General features: G+C 49.7%; 1 protein-coding gene across 1 annotated transcript in view; it reads right to left on the reverse strand.

Moving 5' to 3' along the window:
* Nucleotides 1-15,233, reverse strand: part of LOC140428109 (eukaryotic translation initiation factor 1A, X-chromosomal) — a 45,971-nt gene extending 30,738 nt beyond the window's left edge. Inside the window, exon 1 of the mRNA XM_072514178.1 lies at nucleotides 15,090-15,233. Within this exon, the coding sequence (XP_072370279.1) occupies nucleotides 15,090-15,105 (16 nt within the window). The 5' untranslated portion in view covers nucleotides 15,106-15,233. The remainder of the gene's footprint in view (nucleotides 1-15,089) is intronic.
* Between the last annotated feature and the right edge of the window lie 1,465 nt (nucleotides 15,234-16,698).

Consider the following 16,698-nt stretch of genomic DNA (forward strand, 5'->3'; position numbering starts at 1 on the left):
GGGAGATCGGCCTATATGACCCGCATAGCTCCGGGTTCTTGTGCCGCTTCAATATCAACGAAATAGTGGCTTGTGACATCGTCGGGGGCAGCACCCATGTCCTTTGCCTCATTGAAAATCTTGACCAGCACTGGCCCTAATATCCCTGAGAACATTTTATAAAACTCCACCGGGTACCCGTCTGGCCCCGGGGCTTTACCCGACTGCATTGCCTTCAAGCCCTCAAATATTTCTTCGGCCCTAATCGGGGCCCCAAGCCCATCAACCAGCTCCCTACCCACTCTTGGGAAGGTCAGTCCATCCGAAAAGCATCACATCCCCTCCGGCCCCATATAGAGCCCACTGTAAAAGTCCCTGAACGCCCTGTTTAGCCCTGCCAAGTTCCCATCCCCATCAGCCATCTTCCCTATTTCTCTGGTCGCTTCCCTCTTCCTAAGCTGCTGCACAAGCATTCTGCTGGCCTTCTCCCCATGTTCATAAAACGTACCCCTCGCCTTTCCAAGCTGCTCCACTGTCTTACCTGTGGACAACACCCCAAACTCCGCCTGCAGTCTCCAACATTCGCTTAAGAGCTCCACCCCTGGGGTCACCGCATACCTATCTGCAAGATCCCCTTTACCAGTCGGCCCGTTTCTGCCCTATCCGCCCTGTCCCTATGAGCCCAGATCGAGATCAGCTCCCCCTCACCACTGCCTTCAGCGCCTCCCAGACCACCGCTGCTGAGACTTCCCCCGTGTCATTAACCTGCAGGTAATTCTGCATACACTTCCTCAGCCTCTCACACACCGCCTCGTCCGCCAACAACCCCACCTCTAACCTCCATTGCGGGCACTGGAAGCTCTCCTCGCTAACCTGCAGTTCCACTCAGCGTGGGGCATGATCCAAAATAGCGATGGCCGAATACCCAGCGTCCACCACCCCCGCCAGTAAATCCCTGCTCAAAATGAAAAAGTCTATCTGGGAATAAACCTTGTGAACGTGCGAATAAAAAGAAAACTCCTTCCCCGTCGGCAGCCTAAACCTCCATGGGTCGACCCCCCCCCCATCTGCTCCATGAACCCGATCAGTTCCTTTGCCATTGCTGGCACCCTACCCGTTTTTGAACATGACCGGTCCAGGCCGGGATCGATGACTGTATTAAAATCCCCTCCCATAACCAACTTGTGCGAGTCCAGGTATCTTCCCCAGCAACCTCTTTATAAATTCCACGTCATCCCAATTTGGCACGTACACATTAACCAAGATTACCTTCCTCCCCTCCAGCTTACTGCTAACCATGACATAACTGCCCCCCCCCGAGACTATACTGCCCACCTCAAATTGCACCCACATGTTGATCAAAATCACAACCCCTCTGGTCTTGCTGTCCAGTCCCGAATGAAAGACCTGACCGACCCAACCCTTCCACAGCCTGACTTGATCCACCACTTTCAGGTGTGTCTCCTGCAACATTACCACGGCCGCCTTCAGATGCACGAACACACGTGCCCTCTTGACCGGCCCGTTCAACCCTCTAACATTCCAGGTGACCAGCCTAGTTGGGAGGCACCGTGCCCCCCCTCCCCCACCGATCAACCATCCCTTTTCCTGGGCCGGCCACCAGCCCATCCGCCATGTCTCCAACGGCCCGTCTCCTGGCAGCCCGCACCCCCTCTCTGTCCTGAAACCCAAGTCCCTCCCTCGTCAGCAGAGTAACTCTCTTTTCCCCCCCCACCAACAACACTTTGTAACCTAACCCCTGCCATAGACTAATCATATGGTCTTGTGAACTTATACTTTGTCTAGTGACTTTCATCTGGGCCTTTGGTTTTATTGTTTTTAGTCTTACTTATTGCCATTCTTATTATTTCTTTCATGATCTTTTGGCCACCCATACTTTTCTTAACTATTGGCTTTTCTGGGTGGTGTTCTCAATAGACGGTAACGTCCATTTATAATAAACGGTAACGTCTATAATAGCACTGTTGCCTCACAGCGCCAGGGTCCCAGGTTTGATTCCCAGCTTGGGTCACTGTGTGCGGAGTCTGCATGTTCTCCCTGTGTCTGTGCGGGTTTTCTCTGGGTGTTCCGGTTTCCTCCCACAAGTCCCGAAAGACGTGCTGTTAGGTAATTTGGACATTCTGAATTCTCCCTCGTGTACTCAAACAGGCACCGGAATGTGGCGACGAGGGGATTTTCACAGTAACTTCACTGCAGTGTTAATGAAAGCCTACTTGTGACAATAAAGATTATTAAAAAGTCCACAATGAAATGAATGAAAATCCCTTATTGTCTTCAAAGTAGGCTTCAAATGAAGTTACTGTGAAAAGCCCCTAGTCGCCACATTCTGGCGCCTGTTCGGGGAGGCTGTTACGGGAATTGAACCGTGCTGCTGGCCTGCCTTGGTCTGCTTTCAAAGCCAGCGATTTAGCCCTGTGCTCAACAGCCCCTATATTCCCCATATTCCCCTTCGATGCATCCATCAAATGGCCACCCAACTGTACACTTGATGAGGTCTTACCAAATCCCTGTACAACTGTAGCAAATATTCCCACTTAAAACCAGCATTGGGTGCTTTCAGGGGTGTGGGTCGGAGAGGGCAAGGTGTCAGAGATTTACCGAGAGATGAGGGAAGAGGGGGAGGAGTCGGTGGGCGAACTAAAAGGAAAGTGGGAAGAAGAACTAGGGGAGGAGATAGAGGAGGGTATGTGGGCTGATGCCCTAAGCAGGGTAAATTCCTCTTCCTCATGCGCCAGGCTTAGCCTGATTCAATTTAAGGTGCTACATAGAGCACACATAACGGGAGCAAGATTGAGCAGGTTCTTTTTAGTGGAGGACAAATGTGGGAGGTGTGGCAGGAGCCCAGCAAACCACGCACATATGTTTTGGGCGTGCCCAGCACTGGAAGGGTATTGGAAGGGAGTGACTTCGCGGGTGGTGAAGGCCCGGGTCAAACCAGGCTGGGGGTTAGCTCTATTTGGAGTTGCGGAAGAGCCGGGAGTGCAGGAGGCGAAAGAGGCCGACGTTGTGGCCTTTGCGTCCCTAGTAGCCCGGCGCAGGATCCTACTCATGTGGAAGGAGGCGAAACCCCCCGGACTGGAGGCCTGGGTAAATGATATGGCGGGGTTCATTAAACTGGAGCAGATAAAGTTTGCCCTGAGAGGATCGGCTCAAGGGTTCACCAGGCGGTGGCAGCCATTTCTCGACTACCTAGGGGAACGTTAGAGGGAAGACAGATGACCAGCAGCAGCAACCCAGGGGGAAAGGGGGGGGGGGGGGTTAGTTTAGGTCAAAGATAAAGGGGTTTTGTTACTTGTGTATTGTTAAAAATTTCTGTATTGTTATTGTTGCGTTTGCTTTGTAAGAGGGGAAAAATTGTTGTTTGGGAAAAAAATTTCAATAAAACATATTTTTTATTTTAAAAAAACCAGCATTGATTGTTGTAAAAACCCATCTGGTTCACTGAAGGAACCAGTGATCTGAACCTTTACGTGATCTGATCTATGTGACTCCAGATCCACAATGTGGGTAACTCAACTGTCCAAGAAAGACACTCAGTTGCATTAACTTGCTTCAAAGTCTACAAAAAAGAACGAAATTGACCGGATCACCTGGCATTGACCGATGCATCTGGAACAACAACAGTTGTTGCAGTCCTGTCGACCCTGCAAACTCCACCGTACCAACACCTGGGGGCTTTGCTGAAATTCGGAGAGCTGCCCCAGGCGAGTCAAGCAACAGCCCAACATAGTCATACTCATGGAGTGTTACCTTACAGGCAATATCCCAGGCATCACCACCCCTAGTTAGGTCCTGTCTCGCTGACAGGAGAAACCCAGAGATTGTGGCACAGCGGTATACAACAAGGAGGCAGTTCTCATTATCGTATCTGGACTATGTCTCATGGCATCAGGTCAAATATGGTACAAAAATAAAACAGGGAAGGTGGCCAAATTATGGCTTACAAGGGAAATTAGAGCGAGAGATAGGAAATCAGTATAGTAGGGAAGTGGTGTTGGGGAAATGGATGGGATTGAAGGCTGATAGAGTCCCCAGAGCCTGATAATCTACATCCCAGAGTACTTGAGGTGGCCCTAGAAATAGCTGATGCATTGGTGGTCATCTTCCCAAGATTCTATAGACTCTATAGGAACAGTTCATACAGATTGGAAGGCAGCTAATGTAACTCCACTATTTAAAAATGGAGGTAAATAAAAAACAGGGACTTAACGACCAGTCAGCCCAATATCAGTAGTGGGGAAACTTCTAAAGTCTATTATCAAAGGTTTTTAGAGCACTTGGAATTTTGTGGGAGATCAATATCCTGGGAGTTACCAATGAGCAGAAACTGAACTGATCCTGCAATATAAATACTGTGGCTACAAGAACAGGTTTAAAAACTAGGAATTCCAGGTGGCATGCAGCGCTGAGGACCCGGGTTCGAATCCCGGCCCTGGGTCACTGTCCGTGTGGAGTTTGCATTCTCCCCATGTCTGCGTGGGTTTCACCCACACAACCCAAAAATGTGCAGGTTAGGTGCATTGGCCACACTAAATTGCCCCTAGGACAGACGTACAGGAACACCATCACCTGCAAGCTCTCCTCCAAGCCACACAGCATCCGGACTTGTAATTATATCACCATTTCTTCAGTCTCAGTCCGTCAAAATCCTGGAACACCCTCTCTACACCATATGGACTGCAGCTAAAAGGCAGCTCAGAGGGCGGCTCGTGGCACAGTGGTTAGCACTGGGACTGCAGCGCTGAGGACCCGGGTTCGAAACCCGGCACTGTCCGTGTGGAGTTTGCACATTCTCCCCATGTCTGCATGGGTTCCACTCTCAACCCAAAGATGTGCAGGCTAGGTGGATTGGCCACACTAAATTGCCCCTTAATTGAAAAAAAAATAATTGGGTACTCTTTAATTTAAAAAGAAAAGGCAGCAGTTCAGCATTCACCTCCTCCAGGGCAGAAATGTGCAATTAATGCAGTGCTGACCAGCCAGCAATGTCCACACCCCAAAGAAGATGAAAAACCCTTCATGTTACCTTTTCATTAGATACCAGGACACCCAGATCCCTCTGAAGCTGGAGGGTTCTGCAATCTTCCTCCATTTAAATAATATGCTGCTTTTTTTTGGGCTTCCGGGTGCGGCGATGACCAGCTAAGTCGCACGTTTCGGCAGCTCCCGGTGGAACGGACTTTTGGGCTCTTGATAGGAGCCCCAACGGCAATTTTAACGGCTAAAAACACCGTGCGGTAAACCAGAAGGGAATTCCCCCTGGACACGGATGGAAAAAGGAGAGGAAAGTGGCCGGATTGCAGCGGATCCTTTGGAACAGCGGCAAGGAAGGCAAGCAAAAACCAAGATGGCGTCGGAAGGTGGCAGTTTCACATGGGGCCCTGAACAACAAGAGTTCTTGAAATGCTGCGTGGAAGAGATAAAAAAGGAAATGAAGAAAGAGCTGTTGGCCCCGATACTACAGGCGATCGAAGGGCTAAAGGAGGAACAAAAGACCCAGGAGCAGGAGCTTCGGGTCGTGAAGGCGAAGGCAGCCGAGAATGAGGACGATATACAGGGCCTGGTGGTGAAGACGGAGATACAGGAGGCACATCAGAAATGATGTGTGGAGAGGTTGGAGGCACTGGAAAACAACGCAAGGAGGAACAACCTGAGGATTCTTGGTCTTCCTGAAGGTGTGGAGGGAGCGGACGTCGGGGCATATGTGAGCACGATGCTGCACTCGTTAATGGGAGCGGAGGCCCCGGCGGGTCCGTTGGAGGTGGAGGGAGCATACCGAGTTATGGCGCGAGGACCGAGAGCAGGAGAAACTCCCAGAGCCATAGTGGTGAGATTCCTCCGTTTTAAGGATAGAGAAATGGTCCTTAGATGGGCGAAGAAAACTCGGAGCAGTAAATGGGAGAACGCGGTGATCCGCGTTTATCAAGACTGGAGTGCGGAGGTGGCGAGAAGGAGGGCGAGCTTTAATCGGGCCAAGGCGGTGCTTCATAAAAGGAAGATAAAATTTGGAATGCTGCAACCGGCAAGACTGTGGGTCACATATCAAGGGAGGCACCACTACTTTGAGACGGCGGATGAAGCGTGGACTTTTATTGTGGAAGAAAAACTGGAATGAGTGGATTATTAAAAAGAACGTTTGGACAAAGTGGTGGGGCGAATGTGGGGGGCGAAGAGGGGTTTTATGTTCTAATCCTGCGGTGTGGTAACTTTTCTCTCTCCCACAGGTGGTGATGGGGGGAGGTGGGGAGGGAGAGGAGATGGGGCGTTGGCCATGGGGGGCGGGGCCAAGGGAGAAGCGCGGGCTTGGCTCCCGCGCTATGATAATTATGGCGGGAATAGAGAAGTAGGAAGGAGGGGGCGTCGCACGGTGCGAGCCGTGGTCACGGGGGGAAGCAGAGGTCAGCCAGAGTTTGCTGACTTCTGGGAGCAACATGGGGGGAGTAATTACGCTAGCGGGGGGTCTAGCGGGGGGGTGGTAGGGTGGAATTACTGGGTTGCTGCTGCTGGGGAAAGCGGGGAGCGGGTACGGGAGGATGGGCGGGGGGCACCGCCTGGGGGAGATACAGCTGCGTGGGAACTGGGTGAGAAGCTGGAAAAAGATGATGGCTAATCGGCAAGGGGGGGGGGGGTGGGAAGCCCCCCAACTCGGCTCATCATGTGGAACGTGAGAGGGCTCAACGGGCCGATAAAGAGGGCACGGGTACTCGCACACCTTAAGAAACTTAAAGCAGATGTGGTTATGTTACAGGAAACGCACCTGAAACTGATAGACCAGGTTAGGCTGCGCAAAGGATGGGTGGGGCAGGTGTTCCATTCGGGGCTAGATGCGAAAAACAGGGGGGTGGCTATATTAGTGGGGAAGCGGGTAATGTTCGAGGCAAAGACTATAGTGGCGGATAACGGGGGCAGATACGTGATGGTGAGTGGCAAACTACAGGGAGAGACGGTGGTTTTGGTAAACGTGTATGCCCCGAACTGGGATGATGCCAATTTTATGAGGCGGATGCTAGGACGCATTCCGGACCTAGAGACGGGAAAGCTGATAATGGGGGGAGACTTTAACACGGTGTTGGAACCAGGGCTGGATAGGTCGAAGTCCAGGACTGGAAGGAGGCCGGCAGCAGCCAAGGTGCTTAAAGATTTTATGGAGCAGATGGGAGGTGTGGACCCGTGGAGATTCAGTAGACCTAGGAGTAAGGAGTTCTCGTTTTTCTCCTATGTCCATAAAGTCTATTCGCGCATAGACTTTTTTGTGCTGGGTAGGGCATTGATCCCGAAGGTGAGGGGAACGGAGTATACGGCTATAGCCATTTCGGATCACGCCCCACACTGGGTGGACTTGGAGATAGGGGAGGAAACAGGAGGGCGCCCACCCTGGAGAATGGACATGGGACTAATGGCGGATGAGGGGGTGTGTCTAAGGGTGAGGGGATGTATTGAAAAGTACTTGGAACTCAATGACAATGGGGAGGTCCAGGTGGGAGTGGTCTGGGAGGCGTTGAAGGCGGTGGTTAGGGGGGAGCTGATATCAATAAGGGCACATAAAGGGAAGCAGGAAAGTAAGGAACGGGAGCGGTTGCTGCAAGAACTTTTGAGGGTGGACAGACAATATGCGGAAGCACCGAGGAGGGATTGTACAGGGAAAGGCAAAGGCTGCATGTGGAATTTGACTTGCTGACTACAGGCACTGCAGAGGCACAATGGAGGAAGGCGCAGGGTGTACAGTATGAATATGGGGAGAAGGCGAGCAGATTGCTGGCACACCAATTGAGGAAAAGGGGAGCAGCGAGGGAAATAGGGGGAGTGAGGGACGAGGAAGGAGAGATGGAGCGGGGAGCGGAGAGAGTGAATGAAGTGTTCAAGACATTTTATAAAAAATTATATGAAGCTCAACCCCCGGATGGGAGGGAGAGAATGATGGACTTTTTGGATCGGCTGGAAATTCCCAAGGTGAAAGAGCAGGAAAGGGTGGGACTGGGAGCACAGATCGAGGTAGAAGAAGTGGTGAAAGGAATTAGGAGCATGCAGACGGGAAAGGCCCCGGGACCGGACGGATTCCCAGTCGAATTCTATAGAAAATATTTGGACTTGCTCGCCCCGGTACTGACGAGGACCTTTAAATGAGGCAAAGGAAAGGGGACAACTGCCCCCGACTATGTCTGAAGCAACGATATCGCTTCGCTTAAAGAAGGAAAAGGACCCGCTACAATGCGGGTCCTACAGACCAATTTCCCTCCTAAATGTGGATGCCAAGGTCCTGGCCAAGGTAATGGCAATGAGAATAGAGGAATGTGTCCCGGGGGTGGTTCACGAGGACCAAACTGGGTTTGTGAAGGGGAGACAGCTGAACACGAATATACGGAGGCTGTTAGGGGTAATGATGATGGCCCCACCAGAGGGTGAAACGGAGATAGTAGTGGCGATGGATGCCGAGAAAGCATTTGATAGAGTGGAATGGGATTATTTGTGGGAGGTGTTGAGGAGATTTGGTTTTGGAGAGGGGTATGTTAGATGGGTGCAGCTATTGTATAGGGCCCCAGTGGCAAGTGTGGTCACGAATGGACGGGGATCGGCATATTTTCGGCTCCATAGAGGGACAAGGCAGGGATGCCCTCTGTCCCCATTACTGTTTGCACTGGCGATTGAGCCCCTGGCGATAGCGCTGAGGGGTTCCAAGAAGTGGAGGGGAGTACTTAGGGGAGGAGAAGAACACCGGGTATCTTTGTATGCGGACGATTTGCTACTGTATGTGGCGGATCCGGCGGAGGGGATGCCAGAAATAATGCGGATACTTGGGGAGTTTGGGGATTTTTCAGGGTATAAATTGAACATGGGGAAGAGTGAGCTGTTTGTGGTGCATCCAGGGGAGCAGAGTAGAGAAATAGGGGACCTACCGTTGAGGAAGGTAACAAGGGACTTTCGTTACCTGGGGATCCAGATAGCTAAGAATTGGGGCACATTGCACAGGTTAAATTTAACGCGGCTGGTGGAACAGATGGAGGAAGATTTAAAGAGATGGGATATGGTAGCCCTGTCAATGGCAGGGAGGGTGCAGGCGGTTAAGATGGTGGTCCTCCCGAGATTCCTCTTTGTGTTTCAGTGCCTCCCGGTGGTGATCACGAAGGCTTTTTTTAAAAGGATTGAAAAGAACATCATGGGTTTTGTTTGGGCCGGGAAGACTCCGAGAGTGAGGAAGGGATTCTTACAGCTTAGTAGGGATAGGGGGGGGCTGGCACTACCGAGCCTAAGTGAGTACTATTGGGCCGCTAATATTTCAATGGTGAGTAAGTGGATGGGAGAGGAGGAGGGAGCGGCGTGGAAGAGATTAGAGAGGGCGTCCTGTAGGGGGACTAGCCTGCAGGCTATGGTGACAGCCCCATTGCCGTTCTCACGAGGAACTACACCACAAGCCCGGTGGTGGTAGCTACACTGAAGATTTGGGGACAGTGGAGACGGCATAGGGGAAGTTCGCGAGTCTGGGAGCGCTGACCAAGAAATATGGGTTGCCCCAAGGGAATGCATTCAGGTATATGCAACTGAGGGCTTTTGCGAGGCAACAGGTGAGGGAATTTCCGCAGCTCCCGACACAAGAGGTGCAGGACAGAGTGATCTCAAAGACATGGGTGGGGGATGGTAAGGTGTCAGATATATATAGGGAAATGAGGGACGAAGGGGAGACTATGGTAGATGAACTAAAAGGGAAATGGGAAGAAGAGCTGGGGGAGGAGATCGAGGAGGGGCTGTGGGCGGATGCCCTAAGTAGGGTAAACTCGTCGTCCTCGTGTGCCAGGCTAAGCCTGATCCAGTTTAAGGTATTACACAGGGCGCATATGACTGGAGCACGGCTCAGTAAATTTTTTGGGGTGGAGGATAGGTGTGCGAGGTGCTCGAGAAGCCCAGCGAATCATACCCATATGTTTTGGGCATGCCCGGCACTACGGGGGTTTTGGATGGGGGTGACAAAGGTGCTTTCAAAAGTAGTGGGGGTCCGGGTCGAACCAAGCTGGGGTTGGCTATATTTGGGGTTGCACAAGAGCCGGGAGTGCAGGAGGCGAGAGAGGCCGATGTTTTGGCCTTTGCGTCCCTAGTAGCCCGGCGCAGGATATTGCTAATGTGGAAAGAAGCCAAGCCCCCGGGGGTGGAGACCTGGATAAATGACATGGCGGGGTTTATAAAGCTAGAGCGGATTAAGTTCGTCCTAAGGGGGTCGGCTCAAGGGTTCACCAGGCGGTGGCAACCGTTCGTCGAATACCTTGCGGATAGATAGATGGGGGGAAAAAGAAGGCAGCAGCAGCAGCCCAGGATTTGGGGGGGGGGGGCAGGTGTAACTTGTGACAAGGCAGTTGCCAATTAGGGCTAGTTTTCATTTTTGTTATTTAATATTTATTCATTTTTTGTTTTTTGTTTATATAAAATAGGTCATTGTTATTTGTGCTGTTATAATATTGTGTAAAGGATGCACAATGTACTGTGTTGGTTGACCAAAAATTTTCAATAAAATATTTATTAAAAAAAAAAATATGCTGCTTTTCGATTCTTCCTACTGAAGTGGACAACTTCACATTTTCCCACATTATGCTCCATCCGCCAATTTTTGTCAACTCATTAAATCTATCTATATCTCTTTGCAGGCATCTTACATTTGGTCCCTTCATCCCAGACTTTGATAAAATCGTAAATTGGTGTGGCTGCAGCACTGATCCCTCTGAAAACCCACCGGTTACCTCTTGCCAACACGATGATTTCCATAATCCATTTCCTGTTAGCTAACAAATCCTCCATCCATGCATATACGCCACCCTATACATACACCATGAGATCTCACATTGTGACAAGCTTTGACGTGGTACCTTATCAAAAGCTTTCTGAGAATCTAAGCATATCACATTCACAGGTTCCCGTCATAGTCAAGGAAACCAAAACATTCTATAGTTTAACATACATTTGGGGGTGATGAGAGGCAAAGACTGAAAGATTTGAGTTGTGTGACTGATGAGGGATCCAGAAACACATGTAGCAGTCAATTAAACCAGGGTTTATCAAACCCAGGGTCGCAACCCGCGGGCAGGTATCGCAGCAATTGGTCGTTGCTCTGCCAATCACGGGAGGAGCACCCAAGTTGGGACCGGTTTTTAGGTTGAGAATGCCGCCCGCGTCTGCCAGCAGCATTCTGCCTTGCTCCACCCGATTGCCACCCAGATTATCCAATGGGTGATTAGCTTTCCTAACATCACACCCAACATCTACTTGTTCCAATGACCAATAGGAGGCGGTACTTCCAGCAATGGGACTGTTGGAGCTCTGGGCCTGTGAAGGACACGGGAGAGAGGCCGAGTGAAGTTTGTGAGAGGGATGTGAATGGCGGTTACAATGCTGGCAGTCAGCACCAGTTCATTGGCTTCCACAAGTACATCACAGGGAGGAGGAATTAATGATAGCTACATAAACATTGTAGGGGATTGCAGTAATTTGTTTGTTCTTCAAACGGAGATCCCAAGAAGAAGGCGCCAGCAGCAATCAAAAAAAAGAAATTGTGTTTCTCCTCTGGGGCAGGGCAAGTGGAATTTTAGCACCAGCATGTGAAATCTATCAATGTTTGAAGCCTCTGCAATGGTGTCACTATAATGGCTTATTATTAGTTAGCAATCTTCACAAATAAAATTCATGGGACATCATGCGCTGTTTAAAAAAAAATACTGTTAACGTGCATGCCCCCTCAGGCAGTGCACAGACTTGGCGTCCAATGGGGCAGAATGCCACTTCCTGACGCCAGCGCACTATCCCAGTGCCATCCCATCCACACATCAGCACACTGTCCTAGTACTGCCTTCTCCTGACATCAGCGTGCTGTCCCAGGACCAAATTTCCTATTAAAAAACACAGATCCTTTGCACCAGAAGTGGTGAGAGCATGGCACATGCCCGGCATGTACACGGATGTCAAGCAATCAGTGCTTTGGCCACAAAATTCTGAAGGAGCGATTCCTCCATGTTGTAGCTGCCAGCAAGCAAGCAACAGGAGTATGAAAATAATTGAAGATGGATCAGTTTGCAGTAAGGAAGAGAGGGTCAGACGCAAACAGGCCAAACAGCTTCTCAGTCGACTCCACAGCAGGACAAAGCAGTGCTGGTGTGAGCCCCACAGCCTCTGATGAACAACCCATTAAGAAGCTGAAATCAGAAATAAAGATGATTTCTTGAGGTATGGCTTTATTAATTGTGCCAATGCAAATCAGATTGCAATGCCCATGTACATTATGTGCAGGGAAGTACTGGCAAATGAAAGATTAAGCCTTCAAAAGCAATTCAAGACTAAGCATGGAGAATTTAAGGACAAACCTCTTGATTTTTTTTCAAAGGATGCAGCAAAAACATAAATAATTAGCTGACGCCCTTAGCAGAAATGTAACATTGAATGACAAAGCAAGTGAGATCTGGAGGACAAAGCAAGCTCACCCGTCACATTAAAGGCAAAAAGGTCAGTCACGAAGTTCGGTCACCGCGGATCACAAAGGTTGTCCGGTGTGGGTCGTGAAGATCGGCCGGTTGGTAAATATGGTTCCCGGGCAAAAAAGTTTGAACGCCACCAAATTAAACCATAGCACACTTCAAATGTGTCCAGGAATTCTCTTGCTTTTCGCATAAACTTTGGGCCACTAGCATTAAGCCTCAACGTTAAACCAATGTTTCCATTAACTGATGCATATCTCCAAGTTACAAAACAGCAGATCTATGCAATCATATAGGGTATCTCAAAAATTTCAGTAACAGGGAAAGAGAGCAATCGAAGACCACTATTATGTAATAACAACAGTGGTGTTCTGGGTGGGGGTGGCAAAGGTGCTTTCGAAGGTGGTGGGGGTCCGGGTCGAGCCAGGCTGGGGGTTGGCTATATTTGGGGTTGCAGAAGAGCCGAGAGTGCAGGAGGCGAGAGAGGCTGATGTTTTGGTCTTTGCGTCTCTAGTAGCCCGGCGAAGGATATTGCTTATGTGGAAGGAAGCCAAACCCCCGGGCGTGGAGACCTGGATAAACGACATGGCAGGGTTTATAAAACTAGAACGGATAAAGTTCACGCTACGGGGTTCAGCTCAAGGGTTAACCAGGCGGTGGCAACCGTTCATTGACTACCTCACAGAACGATAAAGGAAATGGGAAGGTAACAGCAGCAACCCAGGGGGGGGGTTCTCAGGGGTGTTTTTTTGTACAGATTTTGTACTTGGTTATGTATATTGGATAGTTTGATTTTATTATCTGGAGAGTTATTATTTTTGTTATGGCAGCTGTCATTTAGTTTATATATTATTTATTTACTTGTTAAAATGGTCACTGTTATTTATATTGTTTTATTGTTGTAAAAAGGGAAAACCTTTGTATTGTTTTGCCTGGCCGAAAAATTTGAATAAAATATATTTTTTGAAAAAGAATTCATAGAATCCACAGTACAGGAGACCATTCAGTCCATCAGTTCTGCACTGAACCTCTCAAACAGCACCCTTCCTAGGTCCACCTCCCTGCCCTATCCCATAACCCAGCCTAACCTTTGGACACCAACGACCAGAAGGTTTAGGAGGGGTTATTGGGTTACAGGGATAGGGTGGAAGGGAGTGCTTAAGTGGGTAGGTGCAGATTTGATGGGCCAAATGGCCTCCTTCTGCACTGTATGTTCTCTCACTCCAGTCCTACATCAATATGGTCAACACTAAACTGACCTCTACTATTGCCCAGCAAACCAAACTGCCACCAGTGGGCAGCCTACCACCACCTTCTCAAAGGGATAGGAAATAAATGCTGGCTTTGCCAGTGAAACCTAGATTCCAAGAATTAATTAATGTCAATGGATCTTCATGTAGCATTTGTGGAATACTGTGCACAGGTTACAGAAAATATTGCAGTCATTCGCAAGCTGCATTGTAGATTTAGGTCCCCATCAGGATTCAAGGATCTTCCAAAAAAAAAGCAATAATAACTCTTGTTCTAACAACCAGCCTCAATCTTTTGCCTAATTTGCACCGTCTGGGTTTGATGTGGCCAACCTGGTCGTTCGGTTTATTTAGTATTTTAGATAGGTACGTGTAAAGCCAGTCAATCAGCACAAAAGTTACAGGTAAATGGGCTCAGACATGGCTGACAGGATGATGGAAGGTGTCATGAGCAACAAGACAGCAGTTTATCAATTAATTTCAGTAAGAAAAAAAGAGATAAATCATTAAAAAAACAGCTGTAACTATAGTCACCAAGGAGAGCTTCCTCATTGCAGCCGCTCCAAGCTACGCTTGGATTTGGTTCAGGTCACATCCTGAGTTAGTCTGTCTCTTCCATCTAACATCCAGTTATCATTAAAAAGAGGGTGCAGTTAATAGAAATCATCCGTGAAAATCTTCTGGTCGTAATAGGTAAACACAAATATATGTTTAGCTGGACAACTACATACAGGGGAAAAAATGATGACAAGGGAATTTTTAACATGGATGGCGGCCGCAGAAACAAAACTGCCGCATCCCCAGTGCGGATAACGGATGACGTGCGTGTGCTGGCCTTGAAAAAACTAGATGAATAAAAATGAACATTTCCATTGGTAAGGAACACCAAACAACACCGGCCCCGCCGTTTAGCTGATGTACAACCCCACATCACCACCTCCCTTAGCTCCACCTGCTACCATATTCTTTTTAATAACCTCAAGTGTGACCAGTCTTGAAAAGTCGCAGCAGCCCCGGCATATCCCACATTTTCTCTGTGGAAAGGGCCGAGCTCGCAACTGGATCAGAAATTCCCCATAGCGGAGAGGAGCGACGAACACCTCCGCCTTCCGCCCCTGCACGAGCCTGGCTGCGGGCCCGGCGGCGGAGAGGGGGAGCCTGGCTGCGGGCCGGCGGCGGAGAGAGGAGGCCCGGCGGCGGAGAGAGGAGGCCCGGCGGCGGAGAGAGGAGGCCCGGCGGCGGAGAGAGGAGGCCGCGGCTCCCGCACGTGTTGGCGGCCAGCTCCGTCACAGAAGGCCCATCCTGCAGCCTCTGCACTCCCTGCGGGGCGAACTCGATCCTGGCGGCTCGGTTCAGCCCCGCTCCTTCTCGTAAGCTGCTCCGTTCTCACCTTTATTCTTGGGCATGGCTCTCCGTGTGTCGGCAGTGTTCTCCGGCTCCCTGCACTGCGCACGCGCCGTCTGCCCCAACTTTATTTAAAAAAGGAACCGGCGGACAGTGCGGGCACGTGACCAGGCTGGTGACGTCTGGACAGTGGCACGTGACCAGGCTGGTTGCGTCAACCGCCCTGCGCCAACCCCCACAGGCGGTGACCCGCCCCCCCCAGCTCACGTGACCAAACGGCGTGAGCCGGCCTTCCGAGGTGAGGCTGATGGTACATGCAACAACAACAATTTGCAGTTGTGTAGCGCCTTTAACGGGATGAAAACATTCCATTAGCGCTTCACTCAAACGCAGCGCGATATTATCAAGTCACAAAATACAAACAGAAAGTACTGGAAAACCTAAGCAAGTCTTGATGTGTTGGGTGCTCTGGATCCGTGGAACACATACAGGCCACCAACACTTAAAATAGTGCAACACTATTTTATTAAGCTAGAAACTGTTGAACATACTTTCACTGTGGGTTAACACGATGTTAGATTAAACTAGAGCCCTATGCCTGTCCGAACCAGTCTGTGCACTGATGCACTAAGCGTCAAGAACCACAAAGACATGTGAGACTTTAACCAAGGCTTTAATACACTACATAGGAAGCTTACCCGACACAGACGACCCCAGACAAAATGGGTCAGGTCTCAGAAGCTGGGTCTTATACTTAACTCCCGGGGGAGTGGCCAAGGCGGAGCTCTCCGTGGCCAGGTCAGGTTACATACAGGTAACCGAACCTCGACAGAGCTACAGTACAATACACAGGATTACAGGGCCACGTTACACACAACTATTATATAACTATGTACAATGCTAGGGAAGTACAGTGGTGTATCACCACATGCACTCAGCACATGGTGAAGATCTGTGCTGTAAGCTCTGTCCTAGGAGGCTGCATCCTGAATGAGCGGGAGCTCTAATGCCCCCTGCCTATATAGTGAATGTGCTCTAACTGGTGATTGGCTGCGGTGTTGTGTGTGTTGATTGGTCCTGCTGTGTGTTCATCAGTGTGTGTGTATCTGCACCATGATATACTGGTGTATATTATGACAAGTCTGGCAACATCCGCGTAGAGAGAAACAGAGTTAACGTTTCCGAGTCCAATATGACTCTCAGAACTCAGGGAGGTAGGTCTGAAAGGAGGCAAGTCAGGTGGAGAGGTATACCTTGGAGCGTAGGCCTAGGCAATGGAAGGCACAGCCGCCACAGTAACCAACTGTCCCCTGTTTTGGGAGATGTGTCTTATTTTGATTGTCATGTTTCCCCCAAGGATAATTTTTTGTCTCTTATTTCTAGAACAGCCTGTGGCAGATTGAACCAAATCTTTGCCCTCCCCAGTATTCCACCCCCCCTAGTTGAAGTGTCCCTTGTTTTGCTTCATAAGAGTTGGTCACTCTGTCAATAGTGCAGCATTTAAAATTGGGGTTTCACAAGAGGCCAGAGTTGGAGGAATGCAGTTACCATGGAAGGTTATGGAATAGACTCATACAGCATTTTAAAATTTGTTCATGAGATGCTAGCATCGTTGGCTGGGCCAGCATTTATTGCGCAACCCCAAGGGCATTTAA

Source organism: Scyliorhinus torazame, chromosome 8 (assembly GCF_047496885.1).
Source record: "Scyliorhinus torazame isolate Kashiwa2021f chromosome 8, sScyTor2.1, whole genome shotgun sequence".
NCBI classification, from domain to species: Eukaryota; Metazoa; Chordata; class Chondrichthyes; order Carcharhiniformes; family Scyliorhinidae; genus Scyliorhinus; species Scyliorhinus torazame.